Source organism: Plectropomus leopardus, chromosome 10 (genome assembly GCF_008729295.1).
Source record: "Plectropomus leopardus isolate mb chromosome 10, YSFRI_Pleo_2.0, whole genome shotgun sequence".
Lineage (NCBI taxonomy): Eukaryota > Metazoa > Chordata > Actinopteri > Perciformes > Serranidae > Plectropomus > Plectropomus leopardus.
The window spans coordinates 617,538-642,041 of NC_056472.1; the positions used below are offsets into that span (position 1 = coordinate 617,538).

The 24,504-nt window shown below is 40.3% G+C and overlaps 1 protein-coding gene across 1 annotated transcript in view; it reads left to right on the forward strand.

Annotated features, from left to right (window-relative positions):
• The window catches only part of LOC121949058 (contactin-associated protein-like 5), a 193,431-nt gene extending 170,741 nt beyond the window's left edge, over nt 1-22,690 (forward strand). The window contains exons 20-25 of the mRNA XM_042494651.1: nt 1,301-1,528; nt 6,829-6,962; nt 9,874-9,961; nt 11,652-11,855; nt 16,663-16,731; nt 21,726-22,690. Coding sequence (XP_042350585.1) covers nt 1,301-1,528; nt 6,829-6,962; nt 9,874-9,961; nt 11,652-11,855; nt 16,663-16,731; nt 21,726-21,913 — 911 coding nt within the window. The 3' untranslated portion in view covers nt 21,914-22,690. The remainder of the gene's footprint in view (nt 1-1,300; nt 1,529-6,828; nt 6,963-9,873; nt 9,962-11,651; nt 11,856-16,662; nt 16,732-21,725) is intronic.
• Nucleotides 22,691-24,504: the final 1,814 nt, after the last annotated feature.

Here is a 24,504-nt window from a genome sequence, read left to right on the forward strand (position 1 = left end):
CATTTTATTGTAAATCACTGGCATGTGTTATGAACCAGTCTGTGGATAGAAGTGGTTCTTGACCATTGATCCATCCATCCTACCCTCAAAGACTGCCATACTGTCTTATGATTTTGAAGGATAAGATTTTGCTCAATACTGATATGATGACATGATGTTGCACATTTGATACCAACTAAAACATGTCTGTAGCATTAAGTATTGAAAACTCTCCAGTTGGCATCAAATGTTTTACGAGATTCATACTCTATTCGAGCTCTTTGATAAGATAGTTTGTGATTTAAATCTGAATTTTGCTAATTTTACAACAAGGTTTCTTGAAAACTAATATACATTAAATTCATTATTATCACTGAGAACCTATCTTAGTCATCACACATCACCACCCACGTTAAAAAGTACAGGAAAGGCTCTACTTCCTACAGAAACTTAGGAAGGCTAAATTCCGGATAAAGATCCTGGTTATCTTTTACAGAGGAGCAATAGAAAGCATACTGACTGGAAACATCACAGACTGGCATGGTTCGTGCACAGCCCAGGACTGGGAGGCTCTACAGTGGGTGATTAAAACTGCCCAGAACAACACTGGTTTCCATCTACAGAGCATCAGTGACCCCAGTGAAGTGAGGTGTCTGCACAGAGCCCAGAGGATTCTGGGCTCTGTGCAGACACTGAAAGACAGCAGCCACCCCAGCCACAGTCTGTTCACCCTGCTGCCATCTCTCAAATACATACAGAAGTGTCCCCTGCAGAAACACCATACTACGGAGAAGCTTCTTTTCCCGGGCTATGAGATCAATCATAGGATCAATTTTAATTTCATTTCTTCTTAAACTACATTTAAGAAAAATGACAAAACTTACCTTGTACCTTGTATGAATAATATTCATAGTTCCCAGAGGCTGAATCTGAACAGTTTGGTGCCTCCTTGACTTACCTTCAGTATCATGATTTGGTGAAAATTTCAACTGTACACAAGAATGTCCCAATTTATTGGCCAGATTGTCTGTAACTGTTCTTATCCCAACCCTACTCTCCAGAGGATGAACCCTTCACATTTTAATGACCCTATGACCTTTCATCCAGTGCACACTTTATATTTTTAGCTCCATAACTGGTGAGACTGAGAATAGAAACATCTTCATCAGTATGTTGTTTTTTTCTGTCCAACTCAGCTCATATTGTGTCGTGTAATAACCACTGCAGCCTCTCAGGAGGCTCACAGGACTTTACAGTGTCACTGTTATTAATAATGGGCTCTGTCTGCCTGTGATTTAACTCCTGTCCTGTTTGTGTGCAGAGGTGTCTATGTCCTTCGACAGGGAGTCCTCGGTGACCTTTACCTTCCAGGAGCCCTTCTCGGTGATGCAGAACAGAAGATCACAGGCCTCAAGTGTTATCAGAGAAAGAAGCAGCAGTGCCAAAGAGGACATGGCCTTCAGCTTTATCACCTCCCAGAGCCCGGCCATGCTGCTGACTGTCAGCACCTTCAACCAGCAGTACATTGCTGTCATCCTGGCTCACAACGGTATACACACACACACCTGTTATTTCACAGTGCACTAAACACAAACACACAGCAGGCATCAACACAATACTGCCATACATAGTTTTTAGAAATACACAGTGGGCCTCATGCAAGAAAAAATTCAATTGTCATCAAGTCCACTGATTTTTGGGATTCACCACTGTTTTCTTATTTTTGCTTTTCTCTGAGGTAACACTCTTACCAAGATAAGAAAAAAAATCTCACTTTCACAGGCCAAAAATTGTTTTCCAACACATGAAAAAATACATTTTATATTTGAGGAATGTTTAAAAATGCATGAATAGTATTTAGTCAAATTTAGAGTAACTTTAATGATTGGATCATAAAATTTTGAGGGCTAAAGGGATAGTACTATACTTGATCCCAATTACTGTGCTGAATGTAATTAAATACATTTACTGCACTAAAGTACAAATCTGAAGAACTTTTATGTTACCTGAGTATTTTAATCTCATGCCACTTTCCACTTCTACTCCACTACACTTCGGAGAGAGACATTCTACTTTTTACTTCAGTATTATTAGATAACTAATAAATTCAGATTTTTGTGCACAAAAAAAAATGCAGCTGAAACAATTAGTTGATTATCTAGAAAATTAATTGGACACTGTTTCTTTTATCGTGCATCATGTTTTATGCAAAAAATAGCATATTTCGATTTATTAAACTTAAACATTTTGCATGCCTACTTTTACTTTTAAAACTTTAATACATTTCCCCCAAATCACCTTTACTTTAAGTTTATTTAAGAGTACATTAAATTCTTCTTCTTGACACTAAACCTGCCCTTATACGGTGTTTAGGAGGTGTTACCTGTGCTAACAGGTGACTGATGATCAGTGGGAGTCATCATTGAGCACACCTGGTCAGAGCAGATTTGGGTGGTTCAGAGCTTTAGTGCATCTGGAGTTGACTTCTCATATTTTCTCTAACCAGAAAATTAAGAGAAACTGATGGGCCCTCACACCCCCAGGTATGTCAGGGTACTTGTGGGACTCCAGCTAAAGTGTTCATTTCATTTGAAATTCTCATAATGTATGCACAGAGTTTGGACCCTGGAGTGAGATATTTCACATGGTGTAGTACTAGGTGGCAGTGGAGGGGACAAAAATGCCATGTCATCTTTGTGTACATCATTTGTAGACCAAACCATGTAAATATCATGTTATTCCAATGATAATTGTCCCTCAAGGCGTACTTCCTGTTGCCAGTAGGTGGCACTATTATGACTAGTAATTATTGTCATACAGATGTGTTCAGGGTGAGGCCCTGAACCTATGAGGTTTCAGGCAGTTCGGACAATGTACACCAAAGTTACAACAATGTCCTGTTTTCTTGTAAAACATCAAAATTCAATGCCCCAAATGGGAAAACCATAAAAAAAACTCTGGATGCTTTAATAACTTTCAATTGGGAAGGTCTTAAGATGATACAGACAGAATTTCAACTGGATCTGATTAATTGTGTAGGCCAAGTTAATAAAAGTATTTTTTTTTAAATGTTATTTCCTGTGGCCACTAGGTGGTGCTATGACGACTAGTGAATATTGTTATACAGATGTGTTCAGGGCGGGACCCTTATCAAACAAATGAAGTTTCAGGCAGATCAGACACTGTACACCAAAGTTACAACAATTTTCTGTTTTATGGCAAGACATCAAAATTGTACGCCACATAACAGGAAAACTGTAACTGTTTGTTTTTTTTTTTTAGTTTTGCACAGACCTGTGATAACTTTTCATCACCAATGGGTTGAGAATGGACACACGAATTCTGAAGTCAATTGGATTAATCCTGTAGGACAAGACAGCAAAAGTATAAGTGCCAGAATTGCCAAAAATGAGCACAAAATTCAAAATGGTCAACTTCATGTTGGGTTTGGGGTAGTGCTGCACGATAAATCTAATTGCAATTGCAATCGCGATTACAGGCTGTGCGATTACATAACCGCACAAAAGACTAGCCACATCCCACGGCAACACAACTGATCTGTATTAACACTTAAGACAGCACAGAGAAAAATATGAAGAATGCATGCGAGAAAACATTGCAACGAGACTGAGAGAGGCTTTAGTAGCATGGGACCTGTGTGAGGAGCGTCAGGTGACCATCACTACAGACAGTGCTTAATAAATGGCAAAGATTCCGTTGTTTTGGCCATAGACTTCATCTTGCCATTGGTAAGTTAACTCTCTCTACACTCTTTTGCCTATCTGCCATGTGTACTATTTCTTCTTTAATCTGAATTTGTTTATATCTAGTATTATTCGACCATTCTGAATAAGTGAAACTGCATTATCAGCCTTACATAGTTCCAAACAGCTCTTTGGTTACTAGTAATTGTCTCCCTGTTATGTGTTTGCTTTTGATTTTGATGTATTTAAAAGTGTGCTATATAAATTAAGTTCTTCTTCTTGTAACGGGTGTGGTAAGGACCCAGATGCAGTACAACCGTAACCAGGATTAGTTGGTAATGACTTTTATTTAGACCAACACAATTCAGACACGAAGCAAGATGAGGTAATTCAGCACACAGTTCGTCCTTCGGGTCGGAACCCACAACACAGTCTCTGGAGGGAGATCGAAGCAACGAACCGAAGCTGACGTCACTCGGCGTGGATGTGGAGGAAACCCCGTAGCACAACAGCTCGACAGCACGTGTGGAGTTACCGTCGAGGAGAAGGCGGAAGCGTGGTCGGGGACAGGCGGAGGTTCCGAAGCCGAGTGAGCAGTCCGATGATGCAGCGGTACCGATGGGGATGGACCAGGAGGATCGTCGGGGCCAGGCGGAGATGTCTTTACCAGCGAAGCAGATCAGGGACACCAAAACGGAGCTCGTGGTCGAGGACAGAAGGCAGGTAGGTTTACCGGGGATCAGGCGAGGAGAGCAGGTCGGGGACAGGCAGGGTCGGCTTTCGGAGATCTGGCAGGAGAATGCTGGAGAGTCTTGCATAATGCGTGAGAACAATCTGGCAATGAGAGTGTGTGTGTGGCAGGCTTATATACTGGGTTGATTACTGATGAGATGCAGCTGGAGGTGAGTGAGTAGAGCAGGCAGAGTGGGCGTGGTCAGCAGGTAGAGTGAGCAGAGGAAGAGTGAATGGAAAAGTACTGAGAAGGGGGAGAGGAGCAGGAATCGTGACACTTCTTACTATTATTGTTATCATTATTATTATAGTTGATGGAAATTTACCAGCAGCAGCAGCCTGAAGCACAGTGCACCATATAAATGGAGGAGGATAGCTGGATGTGGAAAGTCCACCTGCAGCCAAAGCAAAGAAGAAAACTTTCGTCAATTAAAAGAAATACTTAAGTTTTTTGGAAAATATTAAGTTATTTAAAAAAAAAAAAAATAAACTGTAAAAACTAAAGGTTTTGTATTTTTCTCATTCTTCTTAATATTTGTATGTTCTGAGTTGAAAAAAAGCATACTTCAAAACTATTATTATTCTCTGTATTTTCCTTGATAACCAAGAAGGTAGACTCATGAGATCATTTATTTATTTATTTTATCGTAATTGCAAATGTAAATTGCAAATGTCAATATTGTTCAGTATTATCGCAATCACACATTTTTACCAAATCGTGCAGCACTAGTTTTGGGGGTGGGTCCAAGAGGCTTTTTTTTGTGTCTGGGTATTATACATAAGTGTACCTAATTTCGTAATTGTAGGTGAAACCGGCCATTGGGTCTACATGTTAGGCGGCGCTGTGGAGCCATTTTGCCACACCTGTTTCCGAAACCACCAAAATATGAAATTTTTCGCTAGGCTGGACAAGCGTACCAAGATTCATGAGTTTTTGAGCATGTTTAGACCTCCAAAAATTTGGCAGAAAAATAATAATTCCTTGCATTCCAAGAGGGTCCTCACACCGTTCAGTGCGCAGGCCCTAAATATGAGAATAATGCTGGAATGCTGCTGCATGAGGCCCAGTATGTCAAATTATTAACAAGACCATCTACCAGACCAGTCTGTTGTCACACATTTTCTTACAGAGACTAGGACTGTGATGTCAATGATAGTGAGCAGCGCAAAGCATTGTGGGTCTCTATTTTGTAGAGACTGAGTACCATACCAGTTGATGGGGATAATAAATTGTTGCTTGCCACCCACCAATAATCTCAAACAAGAAGGAAATGATGCAACTGAGTTCTTGCAGTTATTCAGATTATCAGGTTTTAAACACACAGCAATGCTGAATGTTTGCTTCGTTATCAACAGAATGCATTTTCTTTATTTTTTAGCTTTTCAGCTCGTAAGCAAAACAGTAGATCTCATATTTCTCAATAGATCTTAATTTAGCAGAGGCATTGCAAGGCATCATGGGAAAGACAAACAAATATCACCTTCAGCAACATTTCCTGAGACATGTTAATGTGTTCACAGCATGTTCACACAGGTAAGTTAAGTATAAACAGTTTTAACTGTTATGTAGTTGCCGGTGCACCACCATTGCCGTTATCTTTCTTTATAATTAGTTCTAGTATCAAGTGAATGATTAAAAAAAAAAAACTGTCAATACCCCCTCCGTGTTTATAGTAAACATTAATCACCATGAAGGAAACTAGAAAAAAATGTTGTTGCTTGAGTTGAAAGTGTCAGTGTGTGTGTGCTGAGTGGCCATTAGGTTACTAAATTTCATCATTTCTGAACTGCTGGAAAGTGCTGACACTCACTCCACATGGTATGAAAAGACATCTGGGACAGTACATTTGGCAGCTCATTAAAACTGAGCGCTCCTTGTGTTTGTATGGATCGAGGCCATTTAATTCCTTTAATTTTTTTCAAAGTAGCGCTCCTTTGCTTCCTCCTTCAGCGTCCCTCAGTACAGCATGTTGCACCGGCTCTTGGACTTCTTCGATGTATTTTTTGGCGGACTTCAATACCAACTTTTAGGTGCACCACCTACCATGCTGGATTTCTGTCTTCCCTGGAGAGGCATGCCCTAATCAATGCCCAGAATGCACCATGACGTATACTATCATATACATTATTTCATGGAAAACATAGTAACACATTTGTACTGTTTTTAAATATATAGCCCATGTGCATTCTTTGAACAGTGGTGAGTGTACACAGTTTTTGCTTAGGTTTTAAAAAGTGTTCAACAGAACTGAATTTGATTTAATCAAACATGCAGGGAGCCTGTTTCAGGTGTAACTGACAGCAACATTCAACAACACAACCTGAAACCATCCAGAGCACTCAGATGTGGATTTCAGGGTCTGCTTCCTGGCCAGCCTCATCTTTTCATGCTGTTTGTTGGTTTTGTGTGTAGGAAGTCTGCAGATCTGGTATCACCTGCAGACACACAGGAACCCAGATGTGTTCAGTCCCATCCTCAGCAGCCTGGCAGATGGACGACTCCACCGAATCAGAATCCACCGTGAGGGCAAATATCTCTATGTGCAGGTAAGTGATGGAAGGCATATACAGTATATATATACTGTATATATAGTATATATACACATACATATAGTTATATAATTTTATAATAAAATGGAGTACTGTAAATTACTTATTGCAAATATTGGCATGTCATTTGTATTCAGTAATTGTGTACATTTTAAAGAAATCTGACCCTACCTTGGCTTACTTAGATACACATATGGAAAAATGACCAATTCAACAAGATTTGTCAGTCTACAAAAGTGAAAAGACAAAACACTCTGCTTCTAAAACACTCCTGATGTGGTGTGACACTGTGCGGTGGAGATAACAAATCTGTTCACAGCCAAAACATCAAGTTTAACAGCTGTGATTTTAGCGTACAAAAACGTGTGACCTGTCAGATTCTCTGATGCTTGAGGATCAACCAAAAAGACCAAAGTGATGATGATATTATCATGCGAGGTGTTTGTTCACTGCAGACAGACTGTGCACTACAGTTTATTTTCACAGCTATTTATTTTTTAAATCTAATATAGACATATAAGGCAACAGTTTCAGATTAAAACTAGCTTTTTGTGGCAGCCTCTAGCTAACCTGCTAGAGTGTGCGCCCCATATGCCGAGGCCATTGCAGCGGCCATTGTTCGATTCCAGCCTGTGGCCCTTTGCTGTGTGTCACTCCCCCACTCTCCCCCACTTCTCCTGTCATTCTACAGCTGTAGAATATAAAAAATAATAATAAAGGGAAAAATCCCCCAACTCACAGCTCATATTTTATTTCCTCTGGCAACTGCATCTGGTCCTCCTCCCGTTCAGACACATTTTCAGACGTCCCAAGTCAATCACAATCATTTCAAATACTGTACAATCCCTCCATTGCACCTTTTGTACATAAATTTTGTGTCCTTTATATTCTAATTTGTCATTTTATATATTTAAGCTTCTATATTTTTTATCTTATGTTCTATTCTATTTAAATTCACTATTTTTATTCTTCCTTTATGTTAATTGATTTGCTCCAAAACACCAAGTCACATTTCTTGAAGATGTGAATGTACTTGGCAATAAAATTGGATTCTGATTCTGATCCTGATTCTGATTGGGATTTTGATTCTGATTTATCTAATATGAGTGTTTAACACAACGACAACTGACAACTTGCAAAGGCTTTGTGCTTTATGCAAAATATGCAACATAGTGCTGTTGAAGCATTTTCAAATAACAAAAACATAGAGATTCCAGACTAACTTGCATTTACAGTTAATGTGGATATTTCAGCTATAAAACAAAATGTGGACTTAAGGAAGATGATGATGATGATGATGATGTTTATAGTGATTTACAGCTAAAAACCCTATTTAGGCCACAGAATACAGTGAAAGAAATTGTCTGCATGTAACATGCATGACTTTGCACCCATAAAGCACCCTGCACCTACCCTTGCACAAACAGAGTAACAATATTACCCACCATATCACAAAGTTACATCAGTATCTCCCACTGTCTGACACCAGGAGGAAATAAAAGCAAATCACATCAGGCAGAGCCATCATGCCTCCTTCTTCTCTGATAGTGATGATTGATTGCCAGAGTAACCTTTTCTTAACCTTTAAATAGGAGATATTTTCCCATAGTTATGAAACATTTATCACCATAAGCAACTGTGTCTTCATGAATCCTGCGGCGCAGCACAGATCTCCATCAAACATGCCCTGCACATTGTGTCGAGGGCTGGGATCAGAGAGAAAACATGATCATACATTAAACATTAAACGTGGGCATGTTGAAGGCTGTGACGTTCATGACCTTTAAATACAGTGCTCTCCCTATCATGACAATTCAGTGGACAGTTTTCCTCAGTGGAAACTCACTGTCTGTCAAACTGGGTAAAAGGATGACTCTCCCACTGTGCTGCACAGCCAGTTACCAAGCTACCAAACCAGCACAGTCCGAGAGTGGGAGTGGGAGTCCTCCTCCCACTTGTATTTGGGTGGCTGCTTGTTTAGGGCTCTGACAGTATAGAGCAAATTGGTCCAAAAAGAGAAGTTTCTTTGGTTTGTTTTTTTTCCCCTTAGTTTTTTTTTTGAAAAAATGTAAATCTGTGAATTTCTTGCAATTTGTGGAACATTTCTACCAAGTTGCGCATTGTCTTTTTTGCTCAGGTATAAATACTTGTGAAAAGGCATCTGAAAGCGGCACAAGAAAAGTGATGTAGCTCCAGGTTTCACAGGGTTAAATATACTTGATCAAAGCAATAAATCAAAGTTATGAGTAGCACCTTTATTTAAGAGAAAATGAATACAAATTACAACATTTTACCAAATATAAGTGCTTTCACACTAATAAAGAAAAGGTCTACAATGCAGTTACATTAGTGGCAGTATCTCTTATAACAAAGTACACAACATAATGTGACACAAGCTGTCACAAACATGAAACAAACCTCTCAGTGAGACAAACACCTACAGGAACAACATGAATGTAAGAAGTGACACAAAATGATTAAATGAAGGGGTAAAATTTCCATTTAATCTGCAGTGCAGTCAGCAGAGAAATCATCTAGAAATGTCACCAAGGCATTTCACACTTTGCACTTCAACAAGGACCTTATGAAAAATGCTGCAGTGATTTAGAGAGCTCACACAGACCATAGTGCTTTTCGCAAACATATCAAAATAAGTCCAGTTATCTTTGGCTCGATGCACCACAAGCCTTTAGCTGAGTGTTAGATGTGTATCAAGCCGGCCATCTGAGTCAGCATGACAGAGCACAAGTGAACAGTCTGAAGCTCTTACAAGCTAATAAGGGCTGATAGTGGTTTGTTTGAATCAGTCGGGAACACAATTTATCATGTACAGCAATGTGCTGCTGCTGCTGTCTTAGTCTGAGTTTGTTGTAACGGGCTCTGTCTCTGATTACTGTCCACCCTGCAGATTGACCAGGACATCCACAGAAAGTACACGCTGTCATTTGATGCAGAGCTGATCTTAATCAGATCCTTGACATTGGGCAAAGTCATCAGTAAGTACTCTCATCATGTTGAGGTTTCCTGAGAAAAGGTTGAGTCAACACAATGTATCATTTTGGCGGTGGGGGTTGATTACACTTTGAGCTGTGGAGCCACAATGGCATGGTGTGGGTATTTTTCTCTGTACAGCACAGACAGGTGAAAAAGCTGATGTGGTGTTGAAGGTGTGAGTCAGTCTCCTGCTGCTCTTTTCACATCTCTGTGGCTTTTGTGTTGGCACTATTCCTCTCTGTGATAATTCAAACTCATCTGCTGACCACAGAGCACACAGTATACACTACAGCTCCTGTGTGGAGCTCTCCTTTTGTAGCTTTTTCACTTGGGCTCAATTTTAGTACTAGTCCCCACATGATCCCTGAGGTTCAGTACCAGTACCTCCCTCAGGGGCTGCAGGTTTTGGTTTTCACATTTTTAAGGCCAATCAATGTGCACATTTGGTGTGCATGCAAATGCTCTCGTGTCTGTATCCAAGAAATGCACTATATCTGGCAGTGAGAAGAGCAGTGCTGTGGTAAAGGGATACTTTGCTGATGTTCAACAAGCTTTGTATCAAAACACTGTGGGTAGTTTGTGTAGATGAACTGTGGTAAACTTCCTTCTATCTAACCAGTGCCCAGATATCCCTCCTCCCCCTGGGGAAACACCGCCAGATGACACAATTTATGTTAGCCATTCAATTACAGAGTCCCTCTGGCTCTTGGGGCTGTTACTTGAATTACAGGCTCTAATTAGGCATTTTTATGTTGCCCGCCAAACATGCCACCACCACTGTGGACACAGAGTATATGGCTGATCCAGAGATAGACCTGCCCCTCTGTCTGTCTCTGAAACTCAGGTTGAAATCTGTTCAAATAATAAAACTAGGCAGTGCTGATCAAATATTAACCAAGATTATTTTACTGCACTGCTTATTTTGGGCACCATAAGTGTGCACCATACTGCTTTCTGCACAGTAAAAATGGAGGCCGAAAAAGGATATCAAACAGCTCAAATCAAATATAAGCCAAGATTCTGATAAAGAGTTACACATTTCTTGCCTCAAATGTTTTCAGGAACATCTGTAAGTTTACTGTTTAACCACAATATGAGATCTGGCCAGCTGCCATTGTGTCAAACGGATGAGGTAGCATTATGTCACCCACCAGCAGGAGCAGTCATTGGTCTGCATTCCAGTGGTTTTAGGTTTTGTACCTTTTAAGCAAAAGCTAATGCCACAGTCCATTTTCTCTGTTTTCTCTGGTCATGTAGCACCAATTTCTGAAGTATTTGCATCTTTCTACTTTTTGGCCACCCTAGTTTTATGTGAAGAGTCTCTTTTATCAGTGAAATACTTCTTTAATGATGCTATTGTCCAATAAGTATTTGGCTACACTGCAAAATAAGCACATTTTTGGTGCTATTCTGTCAGTGGATCAATTTATTGTGCATGGTGGAACAGTATAAGAAGACACAATGAGCTGTTAGATGAAGAGCTGCAGGTGACAGGCTCTCACCACAGTTTGTGAGATTATTTTCTATCCAATTGAATAGTCAATCAAACACAATGTGAGTTCTAATCTTTGGTCACAGCCCGTCTCTGCATAGTATATCACCACTGTATGGATAAATGCAATAAAAAAGGCTAATAATGTTGCACGCAAATAATTTCAGTATAATTATCTATCCATTTTTCTATCTATCCAGGAAGAGACAACTTCCAAAACGACGTAGTTCAAGCAGGTCTGAGGGGTTTCATTGGCTGCCTCTCGTCAGTCCAGTTTAATCATGTGGCTCCTCTGAAAGCAGCACTGCTGAATCGAGGGAGCTCACTGGTCACCATCCAAGGTCCACTGGTCCAGTCAAACTGTGGAGCGCTGGCTGACTCAATCACATCCAACAATCTGCAAGGTAATACTCTTTGTCAGTCAACTAGATTCAGGCAACCAAAAACCCTTTAACAACTAAACTAATAACTTTTAGACATAGCTGACACTCTTTAGTGCTGCTCTGATGTTCCTCCAAGCTGTGAGTCTGTGGGAGCAGTCAGCTCTGGCTGGGAATAACCACACACCTTTTTTGTTATTTCTGGTCAGTTCTGTAGGCTCCTAATGACTAAAAAGTTGCAGTGCTGTAGTCTTTATTGCGACACTAACCTCAGCTAAAGAATGGAGTATTCATGTTATGTTCCCGGCCTAGGGGGACCCAGGACACAACACAAAAGCGCTCTCCAGCTCTCCCACTCTCAAGAAAAAACAGTCTACGAAGTTTAGAAAGGCAAAATGAGCAGTTTATTACTCAGATGTGAGCAACCAACAGAATACAACACAAAAACGCACCTTGGTCCCTAAACTTACCCACAAACAGAAAATCAAACAAAAGACAGGTCTCTTACCTAAATGCCTAACTGACAAACAGGACCATGTTCAATAAAAGAAAAGTGGTTACTCACTCCCTAAACTACTTAACAATCACAAGTGCTCAAACATGTACAATGCATCATAAACCAAAGGTATCTACTCTAGTAGGCCAAAAGGATGCTAATCAAGCACAAAATCACAAACTACACAAATTCAGATAACACATGGTCTCAGACTGGCTCTGTTGGGAGTGGAGGAGGCAGCCAATCCTGCAGCAGCCAAGCCCCCTGGAACACCCAATGATGATACTCCAACTGCATCACACCATCAGTCAGGATAATGCCATGTAAGGACACTGGCACACACAGGCAACCCACCTCCCATCCCCACCTGGCTGTACACTGGTGCATAATAACACCATGATCGGTTCTGTCCAGCTGCATTCTCAGCTGGTGCGGTCCAGCAGCATATCATGCTTATGCAAAAGCTGGCTTTTGGCATTTGGATCTTACAATAAAAGTGCCATCAAAGCAAGGGTATTTGACTTCTGGTTGAGAACAGACAGATTATATACATTTGCCACCTGACAGAAACAGAAATTCACAAATGCCCTCCAGCAACTTGATTTCAACCAGAACTAGCATGCATGTGAAAATTATGCTATCTGATGAAGAGCAGGTACATGCAGACAACAGTGTTGGTTTTCTTTAGTCACTTAAAGTTTAAAGAAAATCCAATGACACAATCCCCAAACAACACCAGACAAAGGAAAGAAAAATAATAATGAAATACAATAGGTAAAGACTTACTAAAAGATGAAAAGCAAAAAACAGGTAAATCAAAATAACAATATCAACATAACATGAAAATTAAAGTTATAAAATTTTACATGCACCACTGTTAAAAGTCAATGCATAGTCCTTAAAAGCGTACCTTTCACATATGCCACAGGACGGCATCAGCTGAGAATGCAGCCGGACAAAATCACAGACAATGTTAATATAGGCCTTCAGAAAGCACCTGCTGCAGCAGCATGATTTAGGACAGGTGGTGTTACTTGAGAATGCAGCCATACAGAACCTGTTGCATCCACATGATATGAGTTGGTACAAGGTACAAGGTAAGTTTACTGTCATTTTTCTTAAACGTAGTTTATGAAGAAATTCAATTTAAAGGTGATCCTAAATACTGCTACATCTTTTGGCATCAAAGGAGAAGTTGAGGCATCTCACAGCCTCAGGAAAGAAGCTGCTCTGTAGCCTGGTGGTTCTGCAGCGGATACTTCTGTATCTTTTTCCAGATGGCAGCAGTGTGAACAGACTATGGCAGGGGTGGCTGCTGCCTTTCAGTGTCCTTTGGGCTCTGTGCAGACACCTTACTTAACCGAGGTCACTGATGCTCTGTAGATGGGAACCAGTGATGTTCTGGGCAGTTTGAATCACCCACTGTAGAGCCTTCCTGTCCTGGGCCATTAGTATGCTTTCTATTGCTCCTCTGTAGAAGTTAACCAGGATATTGCTCTGGAATTTAGCCTTCCTAGTGTCCGGAGAAAGTAGAGCCTTTTCTGTGCTTTTTTAACCTGGGTGGTGATGTAAAATGACCATGATAGGTTCTCAGCAGAGCCCTTGAAGAGACAGTCACGTCATCTCCGTTTACTCCATTGGACCGTTTTTCCACAGCAATGGCGGAACATGAAGCATCTCAATAGTTCCTGGAAGTAGCATTAATTGTGGAGTTGCAGCAGAGAAGACCATTTGTGATGGGCTTTTAAAGGGTAAGATGTCTAAAGAATTATCAGCATATCTTAGCTAAATTAACGTGCATTAAAGCATGATATTGGATTATCTCCTACTAAATTAGTTGATTTACGAAGCAATAACAGATATGCTTACAGAGTAGGCTAACGTTAGTAAACTGTACTACATATACTGTACACATATTGTTAGCTGCTAACAGCCAGTCAGTTGAAATGTCCTGTTATTGAGTAATTTCATCTAACATCAGTTAAAGGGGAGAAAAGGCTTGTGTGATCTATTTTACAGGTCAGTGTGAGTTACATTTCAGCTTTGTTAAATATAACATGGTGCTTGATAACAGAGTGCTATTTTTGGTACATTAATATTGATTAATATTGATTGATATGGATTAAGAGTGCATATTTGAGACATCTAAACAGGAAAGAAAACAAACATTACTGTAAACAGAAACATAATTTAAGGTTAATGTTTTTAGCATCATGATTCTGTTGATTCCATGTCTTTATTATGTTACAGCTCAGCTGATTTTCCATTGAAAGACCTGAGTGAGATCACAGGGTAAGTCATTTAGACATACTTGGCTTAATGTGGAATTATTCTAAACACTGAAATTGTTACACTACTGTGTTATATTATTAATCATGCTAAACATATATTTAATTACGGTGTTATATATGTTATCTTGTTACTGTATATTGGTAACTTACTATAGGCACGCTGGGTGCTGGAGGAAGGGCTATGGATGGACTGCTATGTGATGGAGGATGCTGCGGATCAGTGCTGAGTGGACCTTTGTGGAACTGAAAACTTATACATCATAAAATGTAAGAAGCTCATGTTGTTTCGAAGCGGGTTAAAAAAACGCAGAAGGCTCTAGTTTAATGCAGCTCATTAACGTATTAATCCAGTAGAGGGCAATATTAAACAGCCTACTGAAGGTTCTCTTGAGTGCAGGTCTGATTACTTCATGCATTCACATGCACCGATTTACACTTTGTATTAAAATCACTCTCTGATATTCACAGTAGTGTGATGACATAGAACAATGAAGTGGCCTAGACCTTTTAAAACAAAGGAAAAAGCTTAGACACAGGGACGGGGAGGCTGACAAAGGATCAAAGTCTGATAAATTATTAAAAAAGGATCAATATTTGTAGGCCTATCATATGAAACACTATAGACAAATGCTGAAGTTAGCACAGCAAAACTTAACACAACTAACAAAATTCCATAACTGAAGCTGGGGAACAAACACACCTCATCTCCCAAAGCGGTTTCCCACCCAGGCCTATAAAGGTATGTCTAACCCTCTCTCCTGTCTTTTTCTTCATCTCTCTTTCAGCAAAAGAGCTACACAGAATTTAATGAAGCCTGGAGACTCCCTGTACGAACACCCTCATCCTGAGTGTCATCTTCCTGTCCTCTGCAAGCCTTTCCCTGTTCCTTATTTTTATTAAACCATACACAAGGCTTCCAAATGGTGTGCTCTTTGTTTGAGGAAAATGTTCTAATGCAGTTTTTGAAAATCATAATCTCACATATTTTTTGTAGTTGTAATCTGTGGTGAGTGTAAAACTACTTCTGCTGGCATTACTCAACAATTTTTTCCTCACCTGAGTGTCAGTGGAGGAAATGTGCATGCGTACCCTCTTTCTTTACTCGACTGGATCATCCCCTGCAGCACAGCAAAGCATGGTGGAGACTATCTGAGAGGACACCACAAAAGAAAGGACACATACCAACAGCTTGATGTGCTATTTATGTTCCTGAGATTACTAGATATGAATTCAATTAATTAATTGTAGTTAGTAAGTCAGTAGAAAGACAAAGATAAATAAAATACACATATTTATATGTCTATAAACTGCTGCTGGGGCTGCTGCTAGTCCATTGGGAGTCCACTGCAAAGCTACAATATGTGACGACTTGGGATGAGAACATGTTGGCTACATTCCACTGGCCTCAGAGTGCATAAGCAGAATGCACAAAACGTGCACAAATCAATTAAAAGCCTTTGGAATAAATAAATAAAAAGGCTACAAGCACATCCAAATTGTCCATAATCCGCTCAGGCTGAAGACAGGACATTGTGAAATAAGGCTGACAGTGCTTATTATTTTCAGGCTGCAGTGGCGTGGAACATTGATTCACTCAGAGCCAGACTTTTTTTCAGAAAAACCCAAAACACACCTGATGGATCATAAGGGGAATTGGCAACACACACAAAATGATAAACATTTTCATAAGAAAAAGGCTTCCGCCTCTGGGAACACTATAGTGCTCAGAGCAATATCTGCAGTTTCATGGTACTGGATGATTAATGTTTCCAGGGTCAGATATATCTGTTACACACCCAAAAGAAAAGCAACAAAAAACAAAAGAAATAAAGGTCCTCCTTTTTTACATTCCTGGTTGCTTTGAAGTGTTGTTTTTTGTGTTTTTCCTACACTGCTTGTTGGATAAACTCATTGATGAATAAAGATGCAAAAACGAAATATTTGTTTCATTCTTAAACTGGCTATTCAAAAGTTCCCCATTGAAAATACCACTGTGCATTTGCTCATTATTCAAAGCTAATTAATTTCTCACCCGTTTCCACAGATCATGCTGCAACAGCAAACAGCGAAAAGGAGCACCATGACACCCGAAATGATGTGGCTGTAATAGCAGGTCTGTTGTTTCACTCTCATTCTCATCACTCTCTCCATCTGCCTCCATCTTGATTATTTTTTCTGGTCTGTTACCTTCTTTGTCTCTTTAGCTCAAGCTCACTTAGACTTTCACTTCCTTTGTTTGTTTCCTGATAGTGGTTGCTACATCCGATCATCTATTTCTATCTCTTCTCTGCATCTTCCTCTGTCCACCAACCAGCTGCATCATCTATTTCCTCCCTCACCACATCTAGTCAAGTCAAGTCAAGTCAATTTTATTTATAGAGCCCAATATCACAAAACATGGTTTGTCTCAAGACGGCTTTACAGTGTACGACATCCCTCTGCCCTTAGACCCTCACATCACCCAAAGAAAAACTCCCGAAAAAGAACCCCTGTAATGGTGGAAAAAAAAAAAAAAGGAAGACTCCTCAGGAAGAGCGGCAGAGGATGATGAGGGATCCCTCTTCCAGGACGGCAAGACGTGCCATAGATGTCGTAGATAACAAATGAAATACAATTGTGGCAAAAAGGACAGAGAAAGAGAGAGGGGGAGAGAGGAGGAGAGAGGCACAGCAATAGCAGAAACAGACGCATGTCATATTACAATAATAGGTGAGAAATCATCAAATGCACTCTATGATGATATTGTGGGTGTTGATGAAGAGTATCATGCATATATTGATACGGAGGTGTCCAAAGGCATTATCACGGCATTGGTGCAACCAGGACCAAGACCATGATCAGGGCAAGCAGGGGGTACAGTATCAGTGCAGCCACAGCACGAGCACAACCAAAGGCATGGTCACAGTGCCAGCAAAGATATCATCACAAACAGGCACAGCCAGAGTTGCGGCCAGGATCTGGGAAAGCTAGCAAACAGTTTCATCAGGTTTCATAGATAGATACATTTGCGTATCGTCAACATAACAATGAAAATGTATAGACTGTTTTCTAATAATGTTGCCTAGAGCAAGCATATATAAAATAAAAAGGATTGGTCCAAGCACAGAACCTTGTGGCACTCTGAAGCAGACCGTGGTATGCGCTGAGGATTGATCATTGATGTGAACAAATTGGGAACGATCTGCTAATTGCGGCACTGAGATCTGAAAGGATTAAAACAGAGACCAGACCTGAATCAGAAGCAATCAATAAGTCGTTATTCATTTTTACTAGTGTCTTCTCTGTACTATGATGAAGTCTAAAGCCTGACTGAAAGTCCTTGAATAAACTGTTATCTTGGAGAAAGTCACAGAGTTGAAGAGCAACCACTTTCTGAAGGATTTTAGAAATAAAGGAGAGATTAGATATCAGTCTATAGTTGGCTAAAATCTCAGAATTGATGGTGGGCTTCTTTTGAAGAGGTTTAATGACAGCTACTTTAAACATACATAGACACATTGATTATATCTAATAAAGAATTGTCTAATAAGGGTAAAGCGTCCTTAAGTAGCCTCGTTGGGATGGGGTCTAGTAGGCATGTTGATGGCTTAGATACAGAAATCAGAGTAGAGAGTCGGCAAAGGTCAATGGGGGAAAAACTGTCCAAATCAATTCCAGGCCTTGCTGCCATGTCCAAGCTACCTGAGTCCGGGGTCAGGTTAGTTAAGGGCAAGAGATGATGGATTCTATCTCAAATAGTTATGATTTTATTATTAAAGAAACTCATAAAATCGTCACTGCTTAGGGCCGAAGGAATACAAGGCTCTATGGAGCTGTGACTCTGAGTCAGCCTGGCTACAGTGTTGAAAAGAAACCTGGGATTGTTTTTATTTTTCCTTAATCAATGATAAGATAATAAATGATAGTTTGGTCTGACATGGCGAGGAGCCTTCTTATACATTGTAAGACTATCCAGCCAGACTAAACGGGACTCTCTCTGGTTGAACACCAATTACTTTCAAATTTTTTCGATGTTTGTTTCAATTTGTGGATCTGGGGTTAAACCATGGGGCTAATTTTCTTTGTTTCATTATTTTCATCTTGAAAGGTGCAACAGCGAGAGCTGATCACAGTGAGCCAGTAGCACTATCAACGAGACAATCAATTTGAGAATGACTTTAGTTGGTAAGAGTCTTCTCAGTCACTGTGAGACATGGTATTAAGGTCAATGCAGAAGGAATCAGTTTCTTAAATTTAGCCACTGCTGAATCAGACAGACATCTAGAACAGGAACTCTTGCTTAGAGGCTTGTAGTCGAGTAATAAAAAATTGAAAGTTATTAAATAATGGTCTGACAGAGCGGGATCCTCAGGAAAGACTAATAAATCTTCAATATCGATGCCGTATGCTCGGACAAGCTCTAGGGTGTGGTTGTTGTGGTGGGTGGGTTAATGTACATACTGACTGAAGCCAATTGAATCCAAAAATGTGGAGAAAGCAGAACTAAGGCTATCACTATTAATATCCATGTGAATGTTAAAATCCCCTATGATAATTACTTTGTCTGATTTAAGCACTAAACTTGATATAAGCTCAGAGAATTCAAATAGAAATTCAGAGTATGGGCCTGATGTAGTACTCCTTCATGTGCGGTAAACTATAACAACTAGAATGGGCTGTAGAGTTTTCCAGGATGGGTGAGAAAGACTAAGAAAAAGGCTTTCAAACGAACTATAGTTTAGCTTAGCTTTAGGGTGAATTGCTAAGCTTGAATCAACAATAGTAGCGACTCCCCCTCCTTGGCCGGTGTCACGTGCAACTTGACTATTTACATGACCAGGAGGAGTGGATTCATTCAGGCTAACGTACTCATCAGGACAAAGCCAGGTCTCAGTGAGGCATAATAAATCAATATGATTATCCAATATCAAATCAGTGACTAAAAGAGCTTTGGTTGATAGGGATCTAATGTTTAAGAGTCCGCATTTAATTCTCCTGTTATGATGCTGTTTGACAGGAGATGTATTAGTTTTTATCAGATTTTTTTTGTACAAGTCCCCTTTTATTTATTTTAGATTTAAACAAATGAAGTGGTCAGGGGATAGACACCGTTTTTATAACATTTACATTATGGGTGTGTGACTGTTCTAGAAGCTCAGAGAAGTGTGTAAGACTGCAATTCTGCACCCTGGTCCCAACTCTGGAATGTCATGGCTTTGGGCCTCTAATAAACTCGGCCAGATTCCTAAAGAGGAGGGAAGCTCCATCCAAAGTGGGATGGACGCCGTCCCTCTGGATAAGACCAGGTTTACCCCAAAAAGAGTACCAATTATTAACGAAGACCACATCATTTGCTGGACACCACCTCGACAACCAGCAGTTCAGTGATGACATGCAGCTAAACATGTCATCACTGGTCACATTGGGGAGGGGTCCAGAGAAAATTACAGTGTCCGACATCGTCTTTGCATACTCACACACCGACTCTATGTTAATTTTAGTGACCTCCGATTGGTGTAACTGGGTGTCATTGCCGCCGACGTGAATAACAATCTTACTGTATTTACACTTAGCCTTAGCCAGCAGCTTTAGATTTGACTCTACGTCGCCCACTCTGGCCCCAGGGATGCATTTGACTATGGCCGCTGGTGTCACTAACTTCACGTTTCGCAAAAGAGAGCTACCAATGACCAGCGTTTGTGTCGCTGAGCGGGGAGTACTTATTTGAAACGTGAGGGGGGGTGGGAGGTGTACCGTGGGCTTCGGCTTACTATGCTTCGCTCGGACAGTCACCCAGCCTCCCGGCTGCAAGGGGGTTGCTGGGGGACGGCAAGCAGAGGCTACGTTATGTCAATCTGCACTGGCTACAGGGGGCTTGCTAACTATCGCAGCTAAAGAGGAATTTTCCATGGTGCGGAGCCGCACTTCCACATCTATGAGCCTCCTGTTTGGCAACCTTACCTATGGCACTTCTCCTCTGCACATCCAGCAATCTCAGTCTTGCCTCTCTTATTTTGTCTCCAAACTGACTGAGCTGTTCCTCTAACATACCCATTTCTGAGCCTGTCCATCACTGTCAACTCTGCCACCTCCAGCTCCGCCTCCTGTCTTTTCACCAGTGCCACCATCTTCAAACTATTCAGTATGCAGCTAGTTTCACTAGCATCCTGTAAAGTTTCTCTTCCACCCTTGCGTGTGCCCCTCTGTCGCAAATCACTCCTGACACTCTTCTTCACCCAAACCACCCAGCCTCCACCCAAGACACTTGTATTATCATGTATGTATCTTGAAGGCTGGGCTCAGCCTTCCAGATAGGCTGAGGAGCTCAGAAATTTGAAGGGAGCTCAGAGTACAGTTGTTACTCCTTTGTATTAAAAGTAGACAGCTGAGGTGGTTTGGAAATCTGATCAGAATATTTCTGGGGCCCCTTCATTTGGAGTTTTTCGAGCACGACTTTTAGAAAACCCAGGGTAGATCCAGAAGGTGCTGGAAGCATCTGGCCTTGGAATGCCTCGGAATCACCCAGGAAGAGCTTGAAAATGTTTCTGGGGTTAGGGACATTTGGTATACATAGCGGAGCTTGCTGCTCCGTGACCGGGCCATTGAAAAGCAGATGAAATGAATGGATGGATGATGGATGGTATTTATATTCCTCTTCCTGGAGGTGAACCAGGACAGGGGGCCTCCTGTTTCTCTGGTAGTCCACCACTAGCTCTTATTTTCTAGTCTTGCTGATATTGTGCTGCGGGCTGCGGGTGATTGCTGTGGCATCTTGTGATGGAGCTTTTTAACAGTCTGTTATACTCCTTGTTGGATTTGTCTATGCATCCAACAATGGAGGAGCCATTGGAAAACATTTGGAGGTTGCAGCAACCAAAGTTGATACAAAAGTCTGAGAAGTAGATTGCTAGGAAGAAATGGCCCCAGTGGATGTGCGATCTCCAACGTCGGTGCCAGTAAAGTTTTTTCAGTGTGCCAGTGTTGCTAATCACAGCCTCAGAAAAATGTCCAGAAAAAGCCTATCAAAAATTTTTTTTTGATATTGTATATGGTATAATACCAACACAGAGTATTTGTACTTGTAGCTAGACAGGCACCTGCTAATGTGTGTGTCCTTTCTGTTCCTAGGTGTTGTGACAGTGGTGTTCATCATGGTCTGCATCCTAGGCGTGGTGATCCGCTTCATGTACGGGCGGCAAGTCCAGAGGAGCAACCACAGTATCACCAAGAAGGAGCACCACCACAGCATGGAGATAGACAACAGGACTGAGCTGCATCTCCACAACAGGGACAACATGAAGGAGTATTACATCTGACTACACAAGGGAGTACTACATCTGACTTCAAGAAGGAGTACTATATCGAACCAGGAGTACAAGATTTGACTACATGAAGGTGTACTACATGGGACCACATGAAGGAGTACTAAATCAGACTAGGGATACAAGATCTGACTACACAAAGGAGTATAACATCTGACTACATGAAGGAGTACTACATCAGACTAGAAATACAAGAAATGATTACACAGAGGAGTACTACTAACACAGATCTCGGAGCTCCAGACGTGCATGTTGAGTAGAGAGGAGAAGCTGAGAGAAATGCAGCCACTGTGGTTTTGAACCAGCAAATGAATGAAAGATGAGGGATTTAACACAACTTGCTGCACAACAATGAATGAACATGACCTTTCATACTTTAAATGCTGAATATTTCCACATTTCAGTAGAATATACCTAATAATACCTGGAAATAAAGAGAAGTAGGCCTGGCCTGTAAGATATGTGCACAATCGCTGCTGTCTTTAAGTGTGTTGGTGAATGTTGTGGTGATGACAGGGAAGAGTAACAGGGGGCCAACACTGCCTACTGTATGAGTGCCTAATTTGTCCTCAAGTTTTTCTTTCAACATTTCCATTTTTTACAGTGAATGGCACCAAGGGTGTCCTATTCCCATATGCAATATGCTTGTTATCTTTAGCCCACCATAGAATTTAGATGGAAGATGTTAGAAATTGTAATCACCCAGTAACTTAACCTGTCAGCCATTTGAACATAGAGCGATGTGCGCAAATTTTCTTTCACTGACTTGTTTGGCACCGCACTGTTCCAAGTAGTATGGAACTAACACACCTGGAACACTAATTAAAGTACTAAATTAGTTTTAACTCAGAGTTGTACCAATCTCTGGATCACTTGGAACCTTAACATTACCTGTGACCTTATCAATTTTTTGTTTGTTTGTTGTAGGTTTTTTGTTGTAATTTCACACACATATGTTTATATAAACATAAATTGAGTCATGTCATGTGATAACTTCTCCTCTCCTTGTTAATGATTTGTACAACTGTAGTTTTAATAGGGGTACATTGTAAAAATTGATAATTTAATAATGAAAGTGAATATATTCTTATCCATTTGTTGTGACATGGTTACTTAGAGTATGGAACAAAACAGTACACCACATGGCCAACTGGCCAAAAGTATATGGACAGTCATTTTCTTTCCTTACATTCTTTTTTTCTTTTTCTTTTTCTTTTCTTTTTTTTTTTTTTTTTTACCAATTCTTTAATTATTAGGTATGTATCATTTACTGAGCAATAATCTATTACAGGGTCCCTATTCAAAATGTCCTCATCACAAATCTTCAGTAGTTTATATTATGGAGTCCCTTGGAAATTAGGCCTATATCAGTGTATCTAGGGGCTCCAAGGCAAGCCTGAGTCAGTCCTAACTATAAGCTTTATAAAAAAGGAAAACCTTGACTCTGCTCTTACAGAATATCTTAACTTCACTTTTGGCTTGAGTGCCTCCTCCCTGGAGCATGAAAAAAGTCTCAAAACTTAGAGAAGGGGGTTAGACACACCCAGTCACATAACTGTATCAGCCATAGACTGTATGGTATCAGCCAGTCGCAAAATTCAATTTCAATAGCAGGGTTTTTTTTTTTTCAACAATGTGTTTATTAAACTTATTTTGCAAAGCATGTGCGGGAAGGGTTGATACAAAGTATAGCAATAGTAATAGTGCTAAAATACAGGCATTTAAGCCTGACAGAGATATATAAAATAAAATAAATAAATGAATTAAGAAGAAAAATAATAATAATAACAAAGAATAATAAATAGATAAATAAATAAAAATAAAGATAAAAAAATAAAATTAATAATAATAATAATGATTAAATAAAAACGATGGACAAAAGCTCAGGAGGTCTGATCCTTTTCCCAGGCCAGGTCCATAAGACCTGACCTCATCCTATGAGGTACAGTGGTACCCAGGTAGTCAAGAAATGGATCCCAAGTCCAGTAAAATAAAAAGGATTTATCCTTCAATGCTGCTGATTAAGCTTCAAATGGAATAATACTGGTCACAATTTGTAGCCACTGATTGAGAGTGGGAGCTTTATCAGTGATCCATTAGGCCAGGATGCATTTCCGGGCACAGTGCAGCAGAATGTACAAAAGGTCTTTGTTGCAAAAATCGGCAGGTAGTTCATCATCTAGTCCCAACAGGCAAGTCCTTGCGCTTAGATGTATATGACGCTTGAAAATTACATTAAACTGTTGAACAATTATAATCCAAAACTGTTGGACATGAGCAGTTCCACAAACAATGAATAAATGATCCGACAGCAGACTCACATTTAGTACAAAGTTCTGACAGTGTTGGATTCATTCTGTGTCTGGCTTCGGGAGTGATATATATAGTCTATGCAAAATCTTGAATTGCCTCTCCCAGGCAGAGTTAGACACCAGGACCTTGGAGGGGTGGCTGCACAGGGCATCCCAGTTCTCAGGCTCTATTGTACCCAAGTCAGATTCCCACCTGCCTTTTACTTTAGCAGAATTATCTGTATTGAGATTACAGAGACTCTTAGCATCTTAGTGAAAGATGTAAGTTGCATA